Source organism: Ixodes scapularis, unplaced genomic scaffold (genome assembly GCF_016920785.2).
Source record: "Ixodes scapularis isolate PalLabHiFi unplaced genomic scaffold, ASM1692078v2 PGA_scaffold3__209_contigs__length_174095766, whole genome shotgun sequence".
Lineage (NCBI taxonomy): Eukaryota > Metazoa > Arthropoda > Arachnida > Ixodida > Ixodidae > Ixodes > Ixodes scapularis.
In genome coordinates, this window is record NW_024609868.1 from 169,626,900 (window position 1) to 169,654,847 (window position 27,948).

At 45.2% G+C, this 27,948-nt stretch overlaps 2 protein-coding genes across 2 annotated transcripts in view; both read right to left on the bottom strand.

The window, feature by feature from the left end:
• The window catches only part of LOC120843476 (peptidase M20 domain-containing protein 2-like), a 198,070-nt gene that overhangs the window by 14,821 nt on the left and 155,301 nt on the right, over nucleotides 1-27,948 (bottom strand). The gene's annotated exons all lie outside the window — the stretch shown is intronic.
• LOC8031578 lies at nucleotides 6,103-10,373 on the bottom strand. Its single transcript, XM_029985678.4, has 4 exons — nucleotides 10,092-10,373; nucleotides 9,497-9,516; nucleotides 7,972-8,013; nucleotides 6,103-6,657 (listed from the first exon to the last, which is right to left on the bottom strand). The coding sequence occupies exons 1-4, from the start codon at nucleotides 10,129-10,131 to the stop codon at nucleotides 6,427-6,429; spliced, it is 333 nt and encodes a 110-aa protein (XP_029841538.2). The 5' UTR covers nucleotides 10,132-10,373; the 3' UTR covers nucleotides 6,103-6,426.

The following is a 27,948-nucleotide window of genomic DNA, read 5'->3' on the forward strand; positions in this document are numbered from 1 at the left end:
AATTGGAATTGAATGGGGGTGCCCATTGCGCAACACTGGCAAAGACATCAAACTCGGGTCCGTACTCCCACGATTCGCGGGTTCACAACTCGCGTAACAGACAATGTAGCCTCACGCGAGGGGCTAGAATTATCTTTGCTTTGATGTGCGCTACTGTATTCTAGCACAGTCTTGAGGCACGGCTGAAAAGCGCATTGTGCGAAGCTAAGAGTTCCGTCTTCGCGGGTACGGACGATACTGCATTTGCTTTGCTTGTCTAAGCATGGTGGTCAAGTCCACTCCTCAATTTGCAGTCAACTGTCAAACATAAAAAGGGGGGGGGGGGGGGGGGGGGTCGGGCCATTTAAAGAGGGGTGAAAGAGAGAGAGAACGCGTAAAGGTGGTGTGATCCTCTCTCGTTTTGTGAGACAGACAGTCATTCGCTCTCTATGCCCTCCCCCCTCGTGGCCGCCACAAATATTGGTATGAAAGCGAGAAGCGATGAACGATCGATAACCTGTAACCGCCACTCTTTCTCTGACTGGTCGAGTTTTTGGTCATGGAGTGTCCGTCGTCTCTATGGCCATGTTTCCATCTGATGCTCTAAATTTAGGGCAGTAAGGGGAACTGAGTCCTAGAGTTTCTGTGCATACTTTGCTTGCCAAAAAAACATACGTTGTCATCAGGAAGAACAAGAAACTCTAAAATATGGAAACAGATCAAGGTAAGCTGGGACACCTGCATTCTGCATTCTGTTTACATTGTAACATTAGAACCATTTTTTTTTTGTAAATAACGGGCTAAATACGCGAGTCAGAACTGGGCTTTTACAGATCGTTTTTTTTTAGATCGGAACCTTGTAGCGGAGGTAAACGCTGCTACTGAGCATGCGCACCACTAGCTTTGTCTGCGTAATTCCAAGGATCATTTCTTTAGGCCGTAAGCTAGCGGGATGGTGGGTGGGGTTACAGATTTCGCTGCCTTGTCAACTTACAGGTGAACGGAGTGCACCTACAGTCTTTCTCTTAAATACAATATTTTATTTCAACGAAGATTACTTTATTACGGGCGTAGGAGAAATGAAAAGTAGTGTTGCCGAACATTTTTCAAAAATACCAAAATTGTATCTATTGCTTTCTGCATAAGTGTACGGAAAAAGTAACGAGAAAGGAATTTGTACCGTAATGAGTAAATTAGTCCATGTCTTTTCATCCAAAGTTATTTGTAATGATTATCCATTACATTTGAGGCTCGGTAATTTGTAATTTCAATCCATTACATTTTTCAAGTAACAATCACAAATCTGGTTGAAGCTGATGCTGGCTTGAAGTAATAAAAAGTCTGTGTCCTTTGGACGGGGATCGTTGAGCTGAATCCTGTAGTTAGTCAGGTTCGTTTTTCTTCAACCATCTATTTTGTAACCCAGAGGTACGGTGCGACAGCGCTCAATCTTAACTTTAGCCCAGGTGAACTGCTCATAGGGTGTCATAATTGGATTCTGAAAGGGTTTCTAAAGAATGGTCCTTGCTGGCAAACGCTTCACTCTTTTCCTACTCCGGAACCAGCGCTCGTCACGTGGGCCGTAGCAACAGAATTGCAGTCAGCGGAAATGCCGTAATCGTTGCAACTGAACAGAGCCTGTGATACATTCAGCTGAGTAAACACGAAACAACGATTATTCTAGTTTCGAAAATTAATTAATAAGATTGTCCTACTTAAACTCATTAGCACCCTCACGAACCGCATAATGACTTGCCTATGCTAATTGACCTGCCTCACCCATCGTTACAGCACCGTACTTTGACAAAACATAAAGTTCTTTTTTGGCCAGATTCCCGATCGCACTAGTCAGGGGTAAAGTCATTCGAAACAACACCCGTAGTTTTTGTGCCATTTCTTACAGTCAGTCCTTTCCTTTCAAAACCTTTTCACCTTACGGTGCTCCGCAGTGGGCGCTACGCGGCCCTTCAGCCAATCCAATGCCGTGTTAGTGTCACGTGACCTCCAAGAGGGGAGCAGCGACCATCGTGGCGCTGCTGATGTGATACGTGCACAACGCCTGATTGGCTGGGATTGTTCGTAGCGTCCATTGCAGTTCGTGGTAAGGTGAAACCGAGTACAGTAATAACTTTGCAAAAAGTGAAAGTCGTTTACCACTCCCTGTAACGCCGAATTGGAGCGCAGCTCTTGAGGAGGAGGAGGGGAGGGTACTGAGGGCCACGTGTTCTCGGGCGGGGGGTCACGTGACCCCCCCCGAGGGCACGTGACCTTGGTGGGGTCACGTGGGGGCAAACACGTGCACCCCTCAGAGGTCACGTGACCTCGGGAGGGGGTCACGTGACTCCCCAGGTCACGTGACCCCCCGGGTCACGTGACCAAAATTTTTCCAATAGATTTAGCGGGGAAATGTCTTCCGCTAGATTTAGCGGGGAAAGTTTTCCGCTAGATTTAGCGGGGAAATTTTTTCCGCTAGATTTAGCGGGGATTTTTTTTCCGCTAGATTTAGCGGGGAAATTTTTCCGCTAGATTTAGCGGGAAAATTTTTTCCGCTAGATTTAGCGGGGAAAGTTTTCCGCTAGATTTAGCGGGGAAATTTTTTTCGCTACATTTAGCGGGGAAATTTTTTCCGCTAGGATTTAGCGGGGAAAGTTTTCCGCTAGATTTAGCGGGAAAATTTTTTCCGCTACATTTGACGGGGAAATTTTTCCGCTAGATTTAGCGGGGAAATTTTTTCCGCTAGATTTAGCGGGGAAAGTTTTCCGCTAGATTTAGCGGGAAAATTGTTTCCGCTAGATTTGACGGGGAAATTTTTCCGCTAGATTTAGCGGGGAAATTTTTTCCGCTAGATTTAGCGGGGAAATTTTTTCCGCTAGATTTAGCGGGAAAATTTTTCCGCTAGATTTAGCGGGGAAATTTTTTCCGCTAGATTTAGCGGGGAAATTTTTTCCGCTAGATTTAGCGGGGAAATTTACCCATAATGCACCGCGCGGTTACGCCGACGGCGACGGCGACGGCGGCGGCGACGGCGACGCCGCTCAAGCCGGGAACGGGCCCCTAAGAGCTGCGCTCTAAAAGAGCTCTCTGGCCGCCGCCATTTTGCGACTCGAGCGACCACTATCAGCCAGAAATTTCTGCCACCCGCCTGAGCTGTGGAAACCCGGTCAGCGTGACTCTCCACCTGCATTCTGCATTCAAAGTTCGCCGACTTTTCTTTAAATTTTTTTATTTTTTTTTTGTCTGTTTAGGATGCTTACCCTTTGTGTGTTAAGGACCGTTCACATTCTTGCAACCGAGTACGACTGAGAGAGACGAGACCTGTTTTTAAGCTCCTTGCGATCTCCTAGGACCAGCTACGTTGCAGCGGAGCTGGTCCTAAGAAGTCGCAAGAGGCTTAAAAACCGGTCTGGTCTCTCTCAGTCGTACTCGGTCGCAAGAGTGTGAACGGCCGTTTATCTTCAACTATGAGAACCAGGGAATACCAGGGCTCCTAGCCTGCTCGGCCGTCGCAAGAAACGGACCAAGAGAGTGGACGTCAAGCAGCCCGCGACGCAGGCAGTTCGACGTTCTTGGAGTGTTATTTTCGTTGAGATAATCTCCAAAAAGCCTTCCCGGCTATGTTCCGGGTCTTCGCGAAAAATAGCTATGGTCCGGTCCGGGGTGACACGTTCGTTCATTTGCTTTGAAGCTGTGCAAAAAAGTAGCTCTCTCCTACATGTGCCCCAAAACACGTCGGATTTCGTCCGATCGTCGTGAAGTGACTATCGTCGACACTCTATATTGAATATCCTGTGTTATTTGACACGTTTCTGAAATCCTATTCGGATAACGCGACACCGCGGGGTACGTACAATATATGTTGTTCGATTGATGAGACTCATTGAATTTCATGTTGTGAGCGGGGATAACCTGTGTGGTCAAATATTTTCGACGGTCGAGACCTTTGTAGTTTAGCAAGGCTGAGTGCACGGTGCCGTAAAAAGATCAACCTAATATAAGACAAACATACCAGCTGCATTAGTTCTGTCGCGCACGGACTCACCAATACAGCAAGCTTTCATTTCTACGTTTTTGTTCCCAAAAATAGTACAGTGCATTCTTAAAAAAAACGAGAAATGCTATTCGCCATAGAACACAAAATAAAAAATAGAACGCGGCAATTTAGCCTTCATCCGCGTCCGGAAGTGTGCCTACTCAGGCTGCCACAGCCCACTGGCGAGAAAACCCCCAGCCCAGAGCAGTCGGGCAACATTGATGTACCCTCTCAAAACCAGGGACGCGCGCTGTAAAATGCTTCGTTCGAGACTTCCGCTGGAAAGGTCTATAGATCTCGCTTCATCGTCATCACGTTTTTTTGAAGTCCCTGCCAGGAGATGCCGACGCCGATTAGGCATCAAGTTCCGGAGTGAGGGGAGCTGAGGTCGTGTTTCCGTGTTTTATTATGTCCCGAACAGCTGATAAGGCGTTAAAAGGGTTACACTTTCTCGAAGTGAAAAATAATGAGACTAAAATAATTTCATACTACAAAATGAGCCCCAGTATTACCACTTTTTTATAACAAGTAAGGGTAGTGAAAAGGTTGACGTCAGGGTTAAAATACTTGTCATACGTGGTCCGCATCCGAGTCAATGGGGCGAACGAAGCGCTGTAATAATATTATCATAGCAATGAGCATAAACATTTTCGTGTAAAAATTCTAAAATTAATTTATCGCTACAAATTTGAGCGACTACAATACTTGTGACAAGGTTTGAAGTGAAATGAAAATATTAGTTAAAAAAGAGGCAAAACTGAAAGTTTTCAGACCAATGCAAGTCAAGTAAAGAGAATACAAATCAGAATGAACAACAAACCGCATACTTTGTGGTTTAAAAATCAGGAATGTTGTGAATCCACTCTAGGGAGAGGCGTGATTAAGGTAGAACGCAAATCGTTATCGTGCTTTCGACGGTCTGACCTGGAGCTAAATTAATGCGTTTGGATTGAAGTTCAAGTCGCAAACGGACCTAATATGCATATTGGGAACTATTCCTTTCCACCTCGTAATACCTTTATCAAGTTAGGTCATACTCTCACCCACATTTATTTGTCCGAATTTGAACAACAGCCATGGGCAACAAGTCTCGAGCAAACGTTAAGTGATGATTTTAGGTGATCAATTGGTTAATTATTACATTATATTTCAATGATAATGTAGTGATTGCGCAGGCGAGCTGGTGGATGTTAACCATTTTGTTCTTAGCCCGAGACTGAGGCAGGAAAAGAGGAAAGTTTCAAAGTAGAAGAAAAATGAACAGTCGAAGACACATCTCTATTAAAAAAAAGCACATGAGAAGGGGATCAAGCCTGCTTCAGGTATAATCAATGATAATGTAGTGATTGCGCAGGCGAGCTGGTGGATGTTAACCATTTTGTTCTTAGCCCGAGACTGAGCAGGAAAAGAGGAAAGTTTCAAAGTAGAAGAAAAATGAACAGTCGAAGACACGTCTCTAATTAGAGACGTGTCTTCGACTGTTCATTTTTCTTCTACTTTGAAACTTTCCTCTTTTCCTGCCTCAGTATCGGGCTAAGAACAAAATGGTTACATTATATTTATTACCTTACTTCTGCAGGCGTCGTTCAAAGAAGAGCAAATGAAGCAGGTCGATATTTGCAGTGATCTTTTTTTAATAGTTTTAGTGGCTAGAACACACTGTATACTTTAGGTATATTTATAAAAAAAAATATGACTGTCCTAGCTACAAATTTTATAATAAAACATTTATGGTGCAGGTGAGGTGTTGCAGATGTGCCATTTTCTTAAGCCACCTGAGACTGGGGGGGGGGGGGGGGGCACGAATATCTAAACAAGAAGACAAAGGAAATGGTCTGTTCTTTTTTCTTCTTTTCTCCACTCAGTCCTAGGTGGATTTAAAAGATGATAGATTTACTATTTTTTTATGTTTTTCTATAGGTCTAGTGTTCATGGTGGACTGCACAGAGATATGACGTCTGCTGTTTTCACTGACCCAGTCCGGCCGCTAAAGTATACAACTGTACATGGCCGGAGTATAATGCTAAAATATAGGTTGTAACACTAATCATAATAATAATAATAATAACAAGAAGAAGAAAAAGAACAAGAAGAAGAAGATGAAGAATAATGCTTTATTTTCTGGTATTGCATAATACGTTATCAGCATATTCTCGCCATTATGCATATTAGTAAGTGCAGAATTGTTATTTCAATTATCGCTCTTTGTGAATGGAATAGTATGAAGAATGAGGAGCCAAATAGATTGTGGAAGTTATATATATTTAATATTAATGGAACCTATCGTGCTATACATACTGATGTTTCCACCCCATAAATGTGATGAAATTATCTCGTCGGGAACACACAAACCAACACAAATGAAGACCATTTTTGGCGTATGAAGGAGTGAATAGAAGGATATTCTGGGTATCTTCTCATTTGCCTTTCCCGATGGGAATCTCGACCCGAACACCGACTTCTCCTTGAGGCTTTCCTTTGTAGGATTGTCCGTCGAAGCGACCGAAGCTCTGGGAGCCTTGTCCGTAGCCCACCACCTTTCCTCCGTTCTTGAAGCGGTGGATGTCGTACTCCCCCCGAGCACCCAGGTTGACGTGGTAGTTGCCGCGGTTTCGGCCTCCACCACTTCCCTGGAGCTCAAAGCGGTGCTATAGAAAAAACAAAAGGAAAAAAAGAAAACACGAGAATATATATCAGTTGTTTAGGCAGCATGAGGTCGGTCTGTCGCGATAATTAGGCAATTTTTTGTTATCCTATGCTTATTTAGGTATTGTTAAACACAATGGTGATTGGAACAGCAGAGATCAACCAGGCTAGCTGGTGAACTTTGAACATCTATTGCGCCTGAGACGTATGTCTTGGCGCAATACATGTTCAAACACACACACGTCTTGAGACTTGAGTGTGTTTTCAATTTTTTGGATCCAAGTCTCGGGTGTTCAAGATGTTTACGGTTGTTATGATGATTTTGTTCATCCTGCGTAGTTACACTTTGTCGTTGTCGCTCTTCTGCGAAAGAGGTTCCTTATAACTCACATTTTAACAGAACGCAACATTGTTCCCAATTGAAATTAATTATTTTTTGGTATTGGCCTTACGAGACATGTTAGCGACGTCCTTTTTTTCTCCATCCTCAAAAATACGGGCTTTTTTTTTAAGTCCTCGATTGGAGCATGTGCTAGATTCCGTACTCTATAAGAATGCAAACTCTTTAAGTTAACTTGTGCCAAGAACTTCAAAAGGCTATTGAGCTATATGCTTGTTTAGCTAACCCACTTTTCTTACAGTGCAGCTGAGCAAGTGAGGGCATTATTTCCTGGAATCTGCCAAACTGACTATTTAACACATATTGATGAACAAACTTTTTAATTTAGTAATTTGTAAAAAAACTTTCCTGCACAGAGATAGTATAGATTGTTGAAAAACACCTATTGCGTTTTTCCATCAAAGTAGCATTTGTGTGAACCAGGCACGTAGCCAGGGGGGAGGCCCATGGGGCCCGTACCCCCCCCCCCCCCTCCCCGCCCCGAAAACTTCGATTTTCCCGGGACCTCCTCTCTCCCCTCCTCCTCATGCAGCAATTTGTCATGGGCGGCCCCCCCCCCCCACCCCCCCGAACCAAAAGCCTGGCTGCGTGCCTGGTGTGAACTACCTTATCAGGTATTAAAAAGCGCGTGAGTTTTAATTTTTTTTTTTTGAAAAGTTGCACACTTGGTTTTTGTTTGTTGGGCATATAAAATATCTAGAATATTTCAATCGGAATGTGAATATTTCTGCGGAAGTTCCACATGTGTAGCGTCAACCAGCTGTTCCAAAGTTTCGGCTCAGTACAAATTTACATAAGGTTAAAAGCAGAGATAAAAACCTAAATTCCCTCTGCTCATGCTTTACCGGTGAAACGTAAAACACTTCCTCGTGCTATAAACGGGCGTTATAAACGCATAAAAACTAAAAGTACTTACACGAGGTGGAGGTTGCTGGAAGTTGAAATTCGGTCTTCGTTGCTGTAATTTACAGAACAAAAATATTAGGCATACATAATACTAGCCATCCTAAAAACACAAATATTTATCTGGAATGAATGGATAAATAAAATACAAAAACTCAAGACCCGCGTCTGAAGTACCGATAAATATTTGACTAAAAAAACTTGAATTTCAAAATAAACTTCAAGCTTCATGACGCCCTTTATAAAATGCATTTCTATGCATTTTATGACAAAAACAAAACATTGGCTCGGAAGACAGTACTAACTAAAATAATCTAATGATTATTATGCCAGAGCAGGATGCTGTTCGAATCAATACTTCGCATCATAAATTGATAAGCTTGTTTCAAAAATCAGTCACCATCCTTCGTCGACACTTCGGCAAAGCACGTGTGCAAACATTGCTTTGCTTATGCAGATGTCGATCAGTTTATGCTTACATATTTGAAACAAAAATGCCATTTTCTCGACGGAACAGGTTACAATCTTTTGTCATGCATTGGGGCATAGCTAAAAGTTGTCCGTGCACCTACTTTCCCGCACAACACCCAAAGAGCCTACCACTGCAATCGACAGAGGGAGCAGCCACGTAGCCAGGATTTTGCTCCGTGGAGGGGGGGCGGGGCGCCCATGACAAAATGCTGTATGAGGGGGAGGTGGAGAGGAGGTCCCAGCAAAATGGAAGATTTCGTTGGGGAGGGGGGTGGCCCGGGCCCCATGCCCCCCCCCCCCCCCCCCCCTGGCTACGTGCCTGAGAGGGGGCTTGGCAAATGACAAGGCATAATGCATGTTTCGTCCTAAAAAGTATGTATACGTTGTGACATTGAGCATGGCATAAACACGTGAAACCTAATTTCCACTGACATACCAGGATTTAGTTTTTTAGTTAAAGCGCATTTCCGGCAGCGAATCTCGCCGAGCGTTTCTTCACAATTCGCTCGGATTGCCTTTCCGAGTTTTTAAGAGAGACACGCAAGGAGCATTTCAGGATTGTAGTGAAGTCCTGACGGAACTTATTGGATGTGCACTTTATAGAAACAAGGAGTCGATACTTCTTAACTTGAAGAGTTATGTCAAGGGGCGTGGTTTTTCGATTTAAGGGTCACAATCAGATAGTTAACCTTAGTAATAATAAATTTCTTCAAAAAAACTTTGACATATAAATCTGGAGAAGCGTTTGGAATTATCACATTCGTATATTCATGTCTTGTGAATTGTGGAAAAAAACTCAAAGTAGCCTCTCTATACGTGCCAGCACATTTTGATGCATTCGAACTTAATTTTAGTTCTATTTCCTGGAGAAACTTACATGTCAACCTAGGTCGTTGAAGTAAACGAAATAGTTACAACACCGATAGCAACCCGTATCAAGTATGTGAAGCGTATTAAGACTTCCTCGACTGCTTGATGTGGAGAAATAAGACACTGACACAAGTGAACTCTAATATCTGTGCTATATTGCGACACCATTCACGTAAGATTTCACGTAAAATACTCACAGCGTGGGTTATGGCAAGCACTGAAATGAACACAAGAGATATATATGAGACATCCAGCAATATAAAGAAATTGTATTCATTTCTGATTTCTGCTTTGTCACGGATACTATAACGCAAAGAATAAGGTCGTATCCTTAATTTTAGGAAAATGTAATATATTTACTTCATCTGGGACTGCTACAGAAGGATTAAAATATAGGTATTAAGTATTACTATAGCATTAAGCATTAAATATTAAGTATAAGTTATAGCGCGACCAAAGCAAAGCAAGCTGTATTTTTTGGAATGTTTGAAGGAAGCGCGCCCAGAAACATTTTGCATGCCTCAGTTATAGCATTGGCACCGTACATCAAATAAAATATCTAGAAAAATATTATCATGCACCAGGTTGTTCAACTCCCGTGCTCTCAACAGCATCATAAATTAGTGGTACACGTTTATATATTCGCTACACTAAGCTTTCCCTGAAGCTAAAAAAAAGAGGCACGATGAGAAATTTGAGTTTATGCTAAACCACTCGGTCATTCACAATATGAATAATTATTGCGCTTTCTCAATGACTCCACGAGGGGATGCAAAGTAGAATCGTACTCACCAGCCAGAGCGACAAAGAGATACAGTGCGATACGAGACATTCTAACAGGAAGAAACTGGCCCGTCGAACGAGGCGATATCAAAGGCTGTGTTGGTTCGCCTTTGGACTTGCTTGTTTATATATACGTGAACGGTGAAGGGGCCATTTCCACTTCTCGTTGCGAAAGGGCTCATTGCATTCATCACTCGAAACTTGCAACGGACAGCATCGGACGCTGACAGCTTCCTCGTGCGCCGCCTGAAGGATGGAGTCCGACGGCGGGTAATCCCCGGGAGTCTCCCGGCATCGCCGACGGAGGCAGCTCCGGTTTCCTGACTGCAAATGTTTTTTTATCAGCGGAAGCGCGGGATCAGAGAAAGAAAGAGGAAGCCGTTACACCCACGAGCTACTGCGCGAATTATGTTTCAAAAACTGTTTCATCGTTCGTTAAGAAGACTCATTGGATACCATTTGGACACTTTTATTAAAAAGTAACCGATGATGAAAGTCGAAAACACGTCTTGTGCTCGTTTAACGTATTTTATCCTCTTGACGTTTGTGGTGACTGAAAATATCTCAGGATTATTATATTGTTTTACCTCTAATTTTACTTTGAAACCTAAATATCATAGGGACTGATAGTGTAAAACGTTAGAAGAGAACATTAATCAACACTTCGACGAAGGAACCATTTCATAGAATATTGTAGGGAAGACTCGTACTTGAATAGCTGGGCGAAGGATGCATCGATGGCCGTGCACTACTTTCTTAGGCATCGCTTCGATAATTTGATCAAACTTTATATCCCCGAATCAGTGAAGTAATCGTTTGTCTTGAAGTAAACACTGATTGACATCATCGTTTCAGTTCTGTCATCTGTGGATGCATGTACTGCAGTTTTTTTTGTTTTTTTTTGTATTACTTTTTGAGTAAACAACAAGTTCTGATCTCGTTTAAAAAATCTCAACCTTGACTGAGTTAGAATGTTAAATCTCAAGTGATAAGTTCCACTCTGCCCTATTTATTAAGCAATCTTCACATATATAGTATGGATCTATACGGCTTACCATTTAAATACTTAAGGATGTATTTTTCTACTCAATTTTTGCATTGTATGCAATTTTTGTTTTAGCTTTTTTTTTGTAGGCGTATAACTCCTCTTAATTTTCTTTAACCTTAGTTTCTTCCAGTGTGTATGTAGCTTTCTATGTTTCTATTGCAGGGACCCATGGAGTTGTCAAGCTGTACTCTACGTCTTTTTTTCTGGGGTCCCCTATCATACTTAATGGAAATAAAGTTCTTAATATTACATCATTTGGTGGAGATGCGGTCCTTCCCTAAGCCTCTGCAACAAATTCGTTGTTCGGTAGCAACCATGAACTACCACGGCCACAGGCCGGAAAGGCGGCTCCATCCTATACCACTACAAGGGTCCCCCCGCTTTTACCGGCTTCTGAACACACGTCGTCGAGGATTGGTTTCGCACATACGAACGGGCAAGCCTGCAAAACACAGGGGACAACATGTTTAAACTAGCCAACATCGTCTTTTATCTTGGAGACATTGCTCAGGCCAGGTTTAATAACCCGGAAGATAAAATCAACTCTTGGGACACTTTTAAGACCAGGCTGTACGGCATGTTCGACTGTCTAGTCAGCCGTAATGAAAATTCCGAACAGAGGATTGCTTCTCGGCCAGGCACAGTGTTTGAGGTTGTCATAACTTTCATAGAAACCGTCCAATCCCTCTGCAAGCGGGCCGAGAGTTGCATGTCCGAGTCAGAGAAAGTAGAACTCATAATCAAAGGTATCAACGAAGATGCGTTTGTCATGCTCGCATCATGCAACCCGACTACGTTGTCTCAGTTAAAGAAGGAGTGTCGGCGATCGGAAGCCCATAGGAAACGACGCATCGCGTGTCAAGCCACCGTCTCCAGGCTACACAGCTGTACCGCCTCGGCTACTGCTCCGCGACCTAGCTGAAGACGCCAATCAGTGACCTGATTAAAGCGGAACTTGCACTTCTACTGATTTTGTTCATCTACTTCATCGCTGCTGACAAGCAAGCCGTCACCTAGGACAACTTGCGGCGGCTCATTCGTAAAGAATAATCAACTTCCCTCACGATACCTACAGAAACTGTCTCCGCCACCTCACCTGTATGTCATTATCACTTCGCATCAAGCTTAAACGCCCCCCCCCCCCCACCCCTCTCCCCTCCCCCCATTTTCATCACCGAAATAACAACCACAGAGAACGCCGCTGGGACAACGAGTATCAACAGGCAACTTGGTGCCCTAGTCGTTTTTACTTAGCCATAGAAGGCAAGCTGCACGGTAATGTCATCGTCGCCAGTGGGATTGTTCACCAACCGCCTACGCTTTGCGACCAACTTCTTTGTACGACGTTGACCAGGACCGCAATGGCAATCGTAATCGCGGCGATCACGATACAACTTCCCCGCCAGATTCAACTCGCCGCGCCGTTTAGCATCCCCCGCCTAACCCGGGTCGCCACTACAGGACCCCTTCACCTTGCTATCTGTCGCCTTCACCACTTCGGTCCGACCAGATCATTTTCAAGTCCTGCATTTGAGGGGAAAACTAAATGCAGTAGCTTAAGGGGGTACACCTGCTTCTGCCCTCAACGAACATCCCTCACTAACTGTTTCAGAATCAAATTTGTTTGATATCATCATTATGAAGGTGAGATTCACGGAGTTAATCGACATAGGCACATGAATACATATTATCATAAGTTGTTAGAAAGAAATTTCGGCTTGTTGGCACAACTTGAAAAGGAGGTTGCCTCCGTGTTGCTAAAAATCTGATTCACCGCGTCGGCGTAGTTTTAATATACATCACCATTGAATCTGAATCTGGTAGGCATTGTTTGCCGTATTATCTAACTTTTACCTTCATGTCAAGCACTTACTGATTGCGGTAGAAACGAAGTATATTTAGGAAACGTTGAAAATTATTCTCATTCCATTCATGGCGAAACCGTCGGTGCCTTCAACATGCCTTGTACAATTTCCGCGTAATGGCCTTCGGTCTTTGCAAAGAACCCACGACATTCGATAGAACGATGGACACCAAATTGCACGGCCTAAGGTGGACAACATGTTTATGTTATTTAGACGACGTGGTAGTGTACTCTGCCTTCTTCGATGAGCGTTTACCTTGACCACGTACAGTTCTTTTGTGTTTCATATGTGCTTCCCTGCAGCTAAATTTCAAGAAATGCTGGTTTAACTCTCAAACACTCAAAATTCTCAGTAATGCTGTCGATACGCACGAAATTATGCCAAGGCATGACAAACTAGCTACCGTCTCCTATTTTCCGCGTCCGACCAACAGGAAAATAATGCGTTCCTTTCTTCTTCTCTGCTCGTATTTCCGTCGTTTTATCCGTGGTTTTGCCGACACCTGTGCTCGCACAACCATCTACTGAAAAATAACGCCTCATTTGTGTGGGGTGAAAGTCAAAAGAAGGTCTTTGTTTCGTTAAGTCAACTTTATTAACTAGACCTGTACTAGCGCATTATGATCCACCAGCTGATACCAAGATAAATTCAGACACGAGAGGTTTCGGCAGCCACTCTTAGAAAAAAGGGTATCGATAGTCCTTCCTAGGGGGAGGAACGGTCTTGTAACGTATGTTCCTTCAGAAAGGGAGAAACTTTCGTCCCTGAACCATTGAACTGAATTTCCTCGGTCGCCTGCATCTTATAATGGCGGCCCCGAATCGAGAAAATCGAGCTCAATAAGGCTTAGCGAGGACGCTACGTCTCTTGTACGGGACGAGGGGAGCAGCAAATAAAAGCGTAACACGAGCCACGGCCGTACTGGAAGCGCGCGCTCTCTTTGCGCTTCCAGTCCGGCCGTGGACGAGCTTTCCGCGAACTGTGCTTATTTCCGAAGCCCGATTCCCCTGGCAGGTAAAGAAACTTGCGTTTCAAAAGCAGTTACTCAGTCTTCGTCAGACTGCGATGTTAAACGCAGACAGCCGATACCCAGTTACTTCGCGCACTTTACGTCTTACCTTTGCTATTCCTCGAGTCGCAATTCCTTCGTCAGCCGCACACAACGGACAAATGGTACACCTATTCGCGAAACAAAAAGCCGCTCCCAAAAGAACAAACTTCAAGCCGGTATTTATCACGTAACGTGAAAGAAGGTGATATCGCTCCACCAGATGGCAGGGTCAAGCAGAGTAAGTGCAAGAAGCTAGGCCAGGTGGCGCTAGGTACCACCCAATTCGTGTTCCTCAAAAATATTTTCCTCATTTTACGACAGGAACCTTTATTATCCGCATATGTAGACACATGTAGACACATTGTGCGTAATACAAACATCAGGTGAACATACATTGAAGGCATACACATACATGGCACATACACACATCATCGTCCTTTTATTTCTGGGGATGATCATAGTCATCATAGTCATCAATTACGATCACGACGATGACTACGGCATGTAGTCGTCCTTTTCTTTCTGGGATCTCCAAGCCATTTTGAATTTTTTTAGCACTATGCACATAAATTCACTGGATTCTGGAAAAGTAGCGGCATTGCTTTCCCTGCCTGCTAGCCGAACTTAAACAAATACTATCATACACACGACCAAAACCTCGCAAGGAGAATGGCTAATCGGTCTTCGTTACCATGACACTCGCCATTTTGGTCAATTCAAATCTCCAAAGCTTTGAGAGGGTCGTTCTCAAGCGGTCGTACCAAGATCACCATAGAGCATCATTTTACTGAAAACATTCTCGCCAACGCAAGCATCTTTGACACTGTGTATCCATTCAACTTATCAATCATGTCCATTTCTACGGATCTCTTACAAATATATTGTTCTTCTTGAGTATTTCAAAAGAAGAAAATTATTTTTCAATGCTTCCCAGCACCGACGCCGCGTGTGGTGGTGGTACGAAGATGTGCGCTTGTTTCGCCGGTATGTGGATAGCGAAATCTCGGTGTACCAAAAACTCCCCCTGAACGAAGAGGTCAAGGAGAAATTGTTCCTTTCAAGGGCCAAAGCTGGCGATCATACGAGGAGCTTGGAGATACTTTTCCACGATCCGGTTAAGACCTCTTCACACATACTGCGGAGCGCTAAGTTAGCGCTACGTGAGCGCTCCAAAGGGCGCTCATGTGGCGCTTCCTATAGCGCGAGATTAGTTCTAGTATAAAGCGCGATTTGCAGTTTTGTAGCGCCTTCTTAGCGCTTCAGTTGCACCTTGAGAGCGCTTTAGCAGCGCTCTGTTAGCGCTTCACGAGCGCTTTGTTAGTGCTTCTTGTACCGCTGTAACATCTGCGGATTAGCGCGTGCACTACGGTTCCGGTTCCTGTGGTTGGGTGGGCATTAGCAGCACCTAGCGGACATGTGCGACTCTGAAATAGAACGCGACAAATGCTGTTACTTACGCAATTAGTGCATATCTCTGTGGACGGCTTAACGCCCAGAAGAATCTTCTTGGTGCGCGAAATCTTCAGCCACCGCGATACCGACGGGTACCCGGCGAACCTTGTTCCCAGGCTGAGGGACCGACACACAGAGCTCTTTCGAAGATGATTATTTTTTTAACTTCGCGTCTTTGAAACCAGGGTCGCGCATATCGAATAGAAAGCAGTGAGGTCCTATCCAATCAATGAGTCGCTCAATGTCCATGACTCTAGATGGTATGCCCGACCGTTTTCTTGGAGAGCGTCTCTTTTACTTCCTCTTCTTTCAATGCCAAAGAAAAAACAGCAACAAGGGATCCGCCGTGCACGAGCTGTTCCGCAGCAGCAAGCACGGCACAAGGAGCGTGAGAGCGCTTACACTGCGCTGCTGAAGCGCTAACTCAGGGAGTCCATCACACCCGCTGGTGTGATGGACTCAAAATTTTCCACCTGAGGACGGCCGTATGTGCGAATAGAGGTCGGTGGAAAAAACGCTTTGCAATAATTGACACCAGCTCTTCCCTCTCTTGATTGGATAGTGTCCGCACTAGGACCGATGCAAAAGAAATCTTCGCCTGCGAAGGGTTCTAGCCTCGCTGCATTCAACGGCAAAATCGACTAAGGCGTAAGGATGGTCCGCCTTCACCATGGCCTTGAGGGCAGAACGAGACGAACGCCAAAGGCGGAGGAGTGCGGAAGCCAGAGCAGGGACAAGAACCGGACCGCGGAGAGCCTCTGCCCATCAGCTTGGACTCAACCTATGCGTGAGTACCATTAAACCTTCTTTGATAATGGCGTTCTTCCCGTGTTGTATCGTCATGTGTGACCGGAACTCGACCTGATCGGGCGATATTAACAGGCGACCCATAAACCATAAATCGCACACGAGGATAGATACCGATCAGTCGTGGAATGACGACAGAGCTGGGACTCTTTGCTGATATTGTTGGTAAAAATCCTTCCAAGCTAACGGGTGGTGGCCTGTGATTTCCCGGAGAGCGGGCGCTCCGTACCCTCCCCAGGAAATTACACACTACCGCTATGGGACCCAAATTAACTCCTTTGGGATGCGCTTGTGCAGTTCCTGCAGATCGCAGCTAGATCGGGCTGGGACATTCCATATCAAATTAGGCGTCCAACGTGGGGCCCAACTGGTCAGATTTTGCTCCATCTCTTCCCGTTGGAGGTCGCACACACCGTAGCTTTTCTGAAAGTTCGGCACCAGGATCTTCGGGAGTGAACTAGGACGAGTATGAGCGGCCTGGTCATTCCGGCCTCCTTAACTTTTACGCCCCGGGTAAGAATATATAGGAATCTTCCAGGTGCACGGAGGAGCGCCTCTCGTAGGTCATCGACGCGGCAATATTTGACCCCGCGCATAGAAAGATATAGGGCGAAAGTTAATCAACATGGCATCCGGAGGGATTTTGCGAAAGTATACGTTCCGTGACACTGCACTATATAGGTTTTCTATATAATCTATGAAACTATTTTGAGTTATTCTAGCCAAATGGGCAGATTGATAGACTGCACGGTGTTAATATGAATACAGGTATACTTTTTTCAGATTATAACTTTCGGTTCCAGACAATTTCAAATGAAACCTTTGTTTCGCAGGCATCTTTTTTAACATATATTACAAGGCATACGCCTAAAGCAAGTTACTATGCTCCGTTCACCTTTAAAGGTTCCCTGAGGATGTTTCTAAAAAGACCTAAATATGGCGATAACTCACTTTGCAGGCTCTAAGCAACCGTAATGATGCGCGACCGATTGCCCAATTCAAAAAGCAATCAGAAATCCAAATTATCTCCGGCACCGGCAGCCATGATGGTATGTGTACAATGACAACGCGATAACTTGTTGAGATTGCAAACGTTGTAATAAAAAATTTTGCATGCTTTTGTAGATGATAATAGCAAGTAAGAGTAGTCGAAAAATCTTAATTTTTCTCGAAGATTGAACATACTATTGCAATAATCGTCTCACATACAAATAGCTGTATATTTATTTTATCTTGTTTTCCGCGGGAGTGATATGTCTGGTCGCCAGCTCTCAAGCGCTTGAGTGTGCGCTCGCTCGGTTTGGATCGTATTCCGGGCTGTAGGGGCAACGATCCGCGCCCATTCAAAATAAAACTTCGTGGTTTCACCGGTCAGGGGCGCGAGGATATTGCGCTTGCTATTGACTGACAGTGGCCCTGGTTTCGAAACAGGCTCCTACCATCGCCGGAGATAAGACCTGTTTGTTGCGATTGTTGACTGCTTCCTTAATAAGGAAATCGGCGACGTCGAGTCCTGATTTAGAAATTTTATGGATGCTTAGAGCCAGCAGAGTGAGTTATCGCGATATTTAGGCGACCTCACAAACCTTCTCAGGGCACATTTAAGCTGACACTGCAGCCAATGCTTCAAGCACGAGAGCTCCGGGTCGCTCCTGTGAAGTGCTCTTTCTCAAAACGAGCATTCGCGCTAGAAAAACACGTCTCAAAACCAGGTGCGTGGGCTAAGTCGCACTTGTAGATTTCGCTGCAGTCTCAACTTAAGGGTGAAGAGATATAAAGTCATTTTTCTGATGAACTGTAGTTGTAGTCGTTGTCGTCCACAAATAAGGACTCATTTGACTTCAGCATGGTAAAAAATCCTTGAGTATCAAAGGGTTGCTTGTTCCCTTGAAATTCTGAAGGAAGGATATCTTTTGGGATGCACTTGTGCAGTTCCTGCAGATCGTCGCCGTGAAAGTGAACCTGAAATCAAAAGAAGAATATATGCTAATACACCTTGAAGAAATCTCTGTTTTGTGCGCTGATGTTACACTGAAACGATGATAGTACTTCTCTCATTAGAACGACGGCAAAAACGCTGCACATTTTCTTTACTTCGAGTCTGCTTTTGGTGATAAGACCGAAATAGAGGGGGCTCTTTGTCCAGCTTGTAGTTATAGAGCTTGGAGTTTTGCCAACACAAGGCGTGCAAACTACAGGGAGAGATCGAGGAAAGAGAAAGTGGTGTTTTGCCTCGCTTGAATAAATCACGTATCGCGATTGTGAGATAAGGGTGATACGTGATATCGTATCACGTATCAGGTATTTGAGAAAGTGACTCTAGTAGTGATGTTAAAAGGCAATCTTTGAGCATATCAAGTTATCTGAATAATACGCTACCTCAAAAAGTAAACCGTTATTTTTACAGCTTGACATTCACCCTTACTGTCCCAGCTTAGGACACAAAACACAGTGTTAAGGAAGCGTTTCTTGTTGCCGACAGCCTCAATTTTGTCACATTGAGCAACAGCTGGCTCTCGAAAGTCTCGAAATGCCGTCCACTGTGCTGAACATCGTACCAATCGTGGCCCTCACGAATGCCTGACGCACTGCACAGAGCGCGTCTTGCGAATGATGGAGCAGATCTCTGCCCCGGTGAAAGCACAAAGGCGCGTCTTAACAGTCAGAGTTTGACGCTGTTACAATCATAAGGCTGTAAAAGCTATCAAACAACTAAACAAACCTGGAACAGGATCGATGCATGTAAATCTAAACATGTCAGGAAAAATTTATCGCCAAAGGGCAGTAGTTGAAAATTGCAAATACAGGATAATTACACATAACGATTCCATCATATATTTTGTTTGTAGCTTGATCTTCCATTGGCCCTGAACACATGTCAAGCCTTGCTTAGACGTCCGTAGATAATATCATGGAGTTTTTTTATGTAAAAAACAAATACATCAGGGGTTCCTTCCGACGACTAAATAGAATGTCCATTAAAACAGGGAAAGAAAGACGCAGCTAAGCCTTGTCTAAATTTTCTCCGTGCCGTTCAAAACGCATGTAGCAGGGGTCGACCGTACCACAGCTCAGTGTTTATTTATTTTATTTAGGTATACTGTTAACCCGTTAGGGTTGTTACAGGGGTGCACAAGGCACGAGAATACATATGACCAAATACAGAAAGAAACAAGGACACTGTATCAACAACAATTCAAACATACAAAAATAGCGCTTGACATTGAATTTATAAATCGTCAAACAGCGACGAAGCAAAGACATCACACAATAACATCACAATTTTCTCATGATTATACGTGAATAGGAAATACTAAGGATTCGATAGATATCATTGAAAAAGGTTCAGAATGCTTTTTTTCAAACAAGGTTAGTGTATTTGCTGTTGTTAATTCTTGTGGTAGGCTGTTCCAATCAGTTATCGTTCTTGGAAAAAAGGAGTATTTATATGCATCAATATTTGCCGTATCTATTTGGTAGTGGTTTAAGTGGTTGCCTCTGAGAGGCCTGATCTGCCGAGCAACTATGTAAGGGTTATTCAGCTATATGTCAGCTGAAGCCACGTCAGCGTCGCTCCACAGAGATAGCAGACGATAGTTAAGTCGGTAATTCAGAATCTGACATTGTTGCTTGATAACACCAAAAAACTTACGTAGCCAGTATTTTTTTCATTAGTTGCTTTAATGGGGCTAGAAAACAACGCAATAGGATCCGCTTTCTAATACGCATTCTACCGACGACGTGCCCTGGTACTGTTAAAAAAAACGGTACCATTTTTATATATGTCCCAAAAAAAACTGAGGCACCGAAGGGAGACTCGAATTTAGGCAACTCTGACCTTTTTGAAGATTAGGTGAAACGCAGCACACAAACAAAGAAACATTCTATCTCCAAAGTATGAAAAATGTTATAATATCTTCCTAGCAGTATGCCAGTTATTGTTACATTGTTTTCAGTCTAGTATCGAGTTGAACTTTATTCCAGCGAAAGACAGAGCGCCTGCTACTGTTGTTACATTATGCGAACTTTCGTATTCACTGTAACGTATACCCGTTGCAAGAAAGGCTCCTGTATACGCTGTCTCCTTTAGTTATACTGGCGCCTTATAACGTTTCCGCCGAGCTGGGGCGCGCCAGGAGCGCGTCATTGGGGTGCGACCGTTGCCGACGGCCAGCGTTACCGACACACGTACTGTTTCGGAACGCAGGAGGAGGTGTCCACACAAAATCGTAGCATAAAATATTGTAGGACGGGACATCTTTAAGCGTTGGAACTGACATTATGACGACCGCAGCTACTGCTCCAGCAATTCGTGGAAGCCAGAACTGCCGCGAGCGCCACGAACGTTGATGAAATGGCCATGCGGCTTCTAGCGCATTCTCAAGAGCGATTTGAGAGTACATATTTTCTAAATGTTTCGATTTGTTACTGGTTTAGTTATTTTTTTAAATGTTTGTGCTCTTTGGCGGTTCAAGACAACACCTGTATGTTTTTTTTCTGCGGTCAGTGGTGTATCCGTCAGCAAGAGACGCTTGGCAACATTGTTCGACGAGATGATTAAAAAGCACAACAGGAATACGGACACGGAAGGAGACACAGATACAGCGCTATGTCTGTGTCTTCTTCTATGTCCATTGTCCTGCCGTGCATTTTAATCATAATGAATCGCCAACTCGCCCAACTTTCTACCCTCCTCAGCTTTGTTCGACAAGCCGCGAACCTCCTGGCTGGAGAGTAGGCCTGCTTTACCTCGGCGAGCGGTTCGAGGTTAAGCCGGGATCCCGCTTGCGAAGGTGTATAGACCTTTTCCACAAGGGTGCCGCCATCTTGAATTGTCGTCACTTCCAGTATGGGCGAAAACATTACTTTGCCCTCACCACGCCAATAGAAGACATTTAGGATATAAGCCTAACCGTCACACAGTATCGTTTTGGCTCCACTCTATTTTTTTACTGGTTACAGGTTGAAACGTTTTACTTTTTTTTCGTCGCCCATACTGGAAGTGACGACAATTCAAGATGGCGGCGCCCCTGTGGAAAATGTCTATAGTGGCATTGTGAATTGTCTTGTGCTTCTGCAAGAAGCGCAACTGTCTGGTGCCCTCTCCGCTTCTTCGAAAGCAAAGAAAGGTAGAAAGAACAGAAAGATAAGGCGCTTACAGATCCGCTATTTGAGCTCGCGTGTATTATGGCCGTTAATTTTACTTCTTTTTTTTGTTGTTGTTAGAAGTAAAAATTTAGACTTCAGAAGTTTGCTTAATTCTGCCTTCACCAGAAGTCCGGTTATTCATTTCACTATGCTTCCTCCTTCGTTGTGGGCAAACAAGCTGATGAGTCACTGTTCACAAACAACAAAACCACAAAATAAGTGCCGAGTTGAAGTGTCAGGCGACGTTGACATCAGATCATCTTAGTAGCAACAGAGCGTAGGAACACGGACAAAGGAAGAGGACGCTTAGAAAGACAAACACAGCGCTGTGGTGTGTCTCTCTATTTGTCCTCTTCCTTTGTCCATGTTTGTTATACACTGTTGCTACTAATATGAAATCTAATCAAATCGCCTAAGCTTCCATCTTAACAAGTTGAGATAAGCTTTGGGAATCTTAAGAATTTCAAAACTTGCGTTTTTTAAGTGCAGGTGACAGTGTTATTCCAGTAAAACTTACCCTCAAAACAAAGCTTACAATCTTTTTTTTTAGTTGTCGATGCTAAAAAAAGCGTTTTTTCCATCCCGAATTTAAAGCGAAATGTAACGGATTGCGCACAAGTCTGATTTCCTGTCAGTACGGCACTAATTGAGGATGACAGGGAAACATCACTAACCTCTGAGAAGGTGAATGACCCAATAATTGTATACTTTTTCTGGCTGTGAGCACGCACACGAAGGGTGATCTAGCTCCAATAAATGAAGTGTATTTGTTTTGGAAGGACTAGGAGATAGTCATACCCGAGAGAGCGCAGTCTGGTCCAGGAACGGTGTGATCATCTTGAATAAGACGTTGAAGGTGTATGGCTCTCGAATGATCTCCACACGCTTCTTTTTTACCGGATATCCTGACTGTAACGAATAAAACGTCAACTTATAAATAATTTTAATATTCGACTTCGGTGCCTTGCCAAGTTTGTCTACTAGGTAGGTGAGAGTGTTGAAAATTTTGCGGTATTCACGCTATATTTTGCGGTTTTAAGAGCTGTTTAGTGTGTGAGACTGACATTTTACTGGTGACAAGATTTTTAGCCGTTTTCCTGTTACATTCAAAGTTTTTATAGAGGTCTAAAATGTTCTACAGTTTTAATTTTTTTAGCATGAAATAGTTTGAGTTCAGTGATAAGCTGGAGTTATCATAACTGTTCCTTATTCTAAGGAGATTTATTTTCGTTAAGATTAACAATCCCAAAATGAATTACATATTATTATGGGAAACAGTGGTGCACGTTCTGAACTTATTTCTTTGTCAATTTACGCGTAGCAGCAGAAATGGGCCCGGGGTAAAAAAAAAAAAAAAAGACAAAACGCTGGATTACCGTTCTGCTTTTTTTTCAGAATAAACGAGTTATCGATTTAAGTTGACGATGGTTGGACGTCTTTAGAGGTTTGGTGACCCGCACCTGATCCGGGTTACAAATGACGCATACCATTCATTACTTCGTAGACGTAGCGACGAGGGGACTGAACGTTGCCCTTGCCTGATGCGGAGGAAAGAAGCTCATCTTGTCGACTTACAGCTACGTGCGCCATCTACACACTCTGTGGGGGTAGAGTTGAGGTCTGCTTTCAAAGTGAACTGCATGGAGACCGAGGAGCACCTTCGGCCGGTGATTCACCATGTGGGTGCGCCCTTCGCGTGCAGTGATGGCGGATTTGAGTTGCCGGTGGAGGCGTTCAACCAAGCCATTTTTGGAGGGGTGATTCGCCGTGATACAGGGTGCCACCGAAAACAATTTACAGGATTTTTGTCACCGCCAATATGGACTATGCTCTGATAGACAGTGACGCTGCTATTATCTTATCCTAATAAATTTGCCCTCCGTTTTATTTTTCTGTATCCAACTACAAATTTGCCGTAATTGCAAATCGTTATCTGTGAGCGCCGCTAGTCGCAGGGCTGATATCACGCCGTCATTGAACTGTTCGGTCAGCAATACGTACTCTTGCGCATCCTTGTCAGCAAAACGTGTGTTTTCGTCCTCCATTCCGGGTACCGGTAAGCGATTCAAGGCATCTGCCGTAAGGTTGCTTTTTCCTGGCTTATGCTGGATGTGGTATGAGTAGGCACTCAGCAGGTAGCGCCTAGTGCTGTAGTCTTCCAGCCGCCATCGCAGGAATCGGTCTTTCCGGGTGAAAGAGCCCTACGAGGGGTTTATGGTCGGTAACTAGCATGAACGTATGCCCAAGCAAGTATTGGCGAAATTTGATAATACCAAACACAAGAACAAGCGCCTCAGGCTCGAGCTGCGAGGAGTTTCGCTCTGCCGCAGAAAACGTCCGAGAACGAAACTCGATCGGGCGTTCCTTGCCATCGTCTCGGTATGACAGTGCTGCCCCGATCCCTGTGGGTGATGCATCACATGCTAACCATAATGGTTTCTTGGGGTCGTAGTGCGCGAGGAATTTTGCCTCCTGAAGTAAAGTCTTTGCTTGTTTGAAAGCTCCCTCGTGGACATCGCCCCACTTCCATACTGTCCCCTTCTTCAGAAGACCGTACAAAGGCCACAAGCCCGAGGATACGTCTGGCAAGAACTTGTGGTAATAGGTCACTAATCACAAAAACGCCCTTAATTCTGTCACGCAGGTTGGTGAGGATAATGCAATCACCGCAGCCACGTTTTCCGCCTTAGGGTGTAGGCCTTTCGCGTCAATTCGGTGACCTAAGTAATCAACTTCTTGCTGCCGAGCTTGCATTTCTCTAGATGCAGCCTTACACCGGACTCTTGCAGCCGCCGCAACACCGTCTCGAAAAGGCTGCTGTCGTGTTGTTTCTCGGCCACTTTAATGTCGTCTAGATATACCTGTACACCAGGCAATCCTTGCGACACCGATTCAACGCGTCTTTGAAAAATAGCCGGAGCTGACGCGACACCTAAGGGTAGCCGATTAAAGGCGAACAAACCCTTCGGTGTGTTCAGCACTGTAATCATACCGGCTGCTTCATCCGAGGACGGCTGGTTATATGCATCTTTCAAGTCAATTGTGCTAAAGACTTCCCCACCGTTTAGCGCTGCAAAAATGACTTCAATTCGTGGCAGCGGATATTGATCGACACGGCATACACTGCTAACGGTCATTTTAAAATCACCGCAAAGACGAATGCTGCCATTCCTTTTAACAACAGGAACCAGAGGGGTCTCCCAGTCTGACGTTGCCACTGGGGACAATAGTCCAACTTTACAAGCCCGGTGCAACTCATCAGAAACCTTCTCTCGCAGTGCGTACGGCACTGGTCGAGCTCTGTCGAAATTGGGAACCGCACCCTCGCGAAGTTGGAAGCGGGTTGAGGGACCCTTCAACAAACCATGCCCGGCTTGAACAAGTCAGAGAACTCCGCTAGTGTCGGCCCAACGCTGGTAGCGCTTGTTCGCTCACCTTGGCACTGATTGACGAAGGCTGGCGCCGGCAGCAGGTGCAAATCACGCAGCAGGTCACGGCCGCATAGGTTACGTCCAGGGCACTCCAGGACTGACAATGTTCCGGTCACAGTCTTGTTCCCCAGCGAAACTTGCATATGGAGCTGTCCGCGCACGGGTAGTTTTCCTAGGAAGCACGCCAGCTCTATCGCAGTCTTGAGAAGTTTCGGCCACACGTACTTGTGTCGCTGCTACGAGGCCCATTTGATGACGGACAAAGGTGCCCGGGTGTCCAGCTGCATATCCACAGCTGCATATCCACTGCTGCATCACCCCAACGGAAGGTTCTTATGAACGGTTGGACTGCGCTGAGGTTCCCAGAGAAATCCTGTGCTTCCATCCCAAAGAGACCGTCCTGGACTTCGCCCACGTCGGCCTGGATATCTAAGGCCATTGTGCTTTTTGACCTGTTGCTGGCAGCGAAGCAGCGTTTCGCCAGGTGGTCAGTCTTGCCACAGCGAAAGCACCGCGCGTTGCGAAACATGCACTATTTTGCTTCATGGTTGCTTCCCCCCACCTTGGGCAGGGTTCGCTGTTACTCTTCCAAGCGTTTGGTCCATGCGTTCTCTCTTGGCTTCCTGCCGGTCGGCCGTGGAGTGCATGCACCGCGTTGTCCTCGTCCCCCGGCTTCAGTTGCCGGGCCATCTGATGTACATTGACCTTGGCCATTTCCGCAGCCAGGGCAATTTCCTTCACTGCGTGAAGTGTCAACGACTGCATGATATCGTTCTTAATCGGCGAGTAGTGCTCCGGAAGCAGTTCCGTGACTTCTTCGTACTGGAGGTAATTTACCTTGCTTGGGGCGCACCGACTGCTCAGCACCGTGACCGGCCGTGTGTTTAGTGCGGCCACCAGGAATGCCCGTTTCTTCTTGGTGTCGCTCATGCCGTTCCCCTCAAAAAAGACTTCCAGTCGCAACTCGTACGCGTCCCACCCGTCCACTGTCTCCTCGGACTGCGGGGGACTTAGTGATGCCGCCATGTCTGGCAACCCAAGTTGTCGGCATCAGCAGCCACACCGCTAAGCAAGTGTAACCATCTTCGTAGCCATTAAACCTTTGTGAGGGCGAACTGACGTTGAGTCATGGGCTTATCTACTGGGGGCACCGTGCGGTAATCCCAACAAAGGCGAGAGAAACAATGCTAGAGATGTTACATGCCACGCACCAAGGTATTGCGGCGATGAAGACGCTCGCGCGCTCGCTTTTTTGGCACCCCCTAGTTGACAGCGAGATTGAACGTTTGGCCAAACTCTGGCAGGTTTGCGTACAAGCCTTATGTATGCCACCAGCAAAGCCCCCCGTTAGCTGGCCGGACACGGGAGAAAGGTGGTCAAGATTGCATGTCGATTTTGAAGAACCAGTCGATAATCACATGCTGCTGATTGTCATTGACTCGCACAGCAAGTAGCTCGAGGTCATCCCAATGAAGACTGCCAGTTCCCTTACGACTATCGAAGCCTTACGTACCATTTCGTACCGTTTGGGTTGCCAACCACCGTTGTGTGAGACAACGGACCGCAATTTACAAGTGACGAATTTCGAAGGTTCGTGGAGCGGAACATCATCCACCTGACAACGGCGCCCTACCACCCCCAGTCGGACGGGGTGGCCGATCGGGCCGTTCGTACTATCAAGCAAGGGCTGGTAAAGTAAAAACTCCGTGGGATCCTTTCAGACTCGTCTTGCCCGGTTTCTCCATCGGTATCGTCGAACTCCCCTAGGATGTGGAAAAACACCGGCCATGTTTTTACTCGGATACGAAATCCGCTCGTGCCTTGACAACGTTTTACCTCGGTCCAGGACGGCGAAGGAGGTACCACAAAAAAAACTTTTCAGAAAGGGCAGTCGGTGTGCAGCCGTAATTACGTAAGGGGGAACAAATGGGAAACCAGCTACCACAGAGGCGACCATGGGCGGTAGAATGGTTCGTGTGGGCGGCTCGCAGGAGGGCCAACAACCAAGACACCGTGACCAACTGAAAAACCAAATTGTCTCCACGGAGCACGCGACTACAGTGGAAGCCCTACGCCCGGTCGTGGAGGGATCAACGGCCCCTCCTGGCGACCCCCGCGAGGAGGAGCTGGTCACAAAGCCTTCAAAGACGCCCGTGGATGACACCTCCGTCACCATCACTACTCAGGCAACGAGCCCGCTGAGGCGTTCCACTAGAAGACAGAAACCACCGGATCGTTACTCACCTCAAAGGTGGAGGAGTGCTGTGACAGACAGTGACGCTGCTATTATCTTATACTAATCTACTTGCCCTCCCTTTTGTTGTTCGGTTCTTTCTTTTGCTCACTAACACCTTAGCTGATAAAAAGAAGCAGAGCCCTTAAATAAACGTTCAGTCTGTCCGAGACGTTGTACGAGTCACTTCAAACGACTCAGCGCCAAATGCTCATTCACCGCCCAAAGGTAGCGCTGAGGCCCGAACCAGATTCCAAAGTTTCAACACGAACCAATATTTTACGCAAAAGTAATTAAGATTTTTGCAGAAAATTTCGATGGGAAAATGGTGGCCGACAGAGCTCTGGAGTACATAGAGCTCTATGTCGCCACAAATCTAAAACGGGTCAAAGCAGCTCCATTTTCCAATTGCAATTTTAAGAAAATTACTTGTAACTTTTGAGTAAAATATTGGTTGATGCTGTAACTTTGGCATCTGGTTCGGCCCGCTTTCACTATCATAAGAGCGAAAGATCAGCGTTAGGGGACGCGTAGCTTTGATTTTTCAGGGAAACAACATGTACATTTCTTTTCGGGGACACCCTGTATATGTGTCGAGTAACCAGTAATGATGTTAATAATGCAAAAAACGCTGATTCAAACTGCTGTCGACTATTCATTTTGATATTAGATGGACATTGGAAGCGACTGATCCACATGACAACGAAGGTTGCTGTGACTGTTTCTGTCGTATTATCTGGAAGAGGCACTGTTGCGAACCCTCGAGAGTTCCCGCTTGATCCGCGAACATGTTTTAAAAATAAGTGAGTTGAAGAGTATACCCTGGACTGG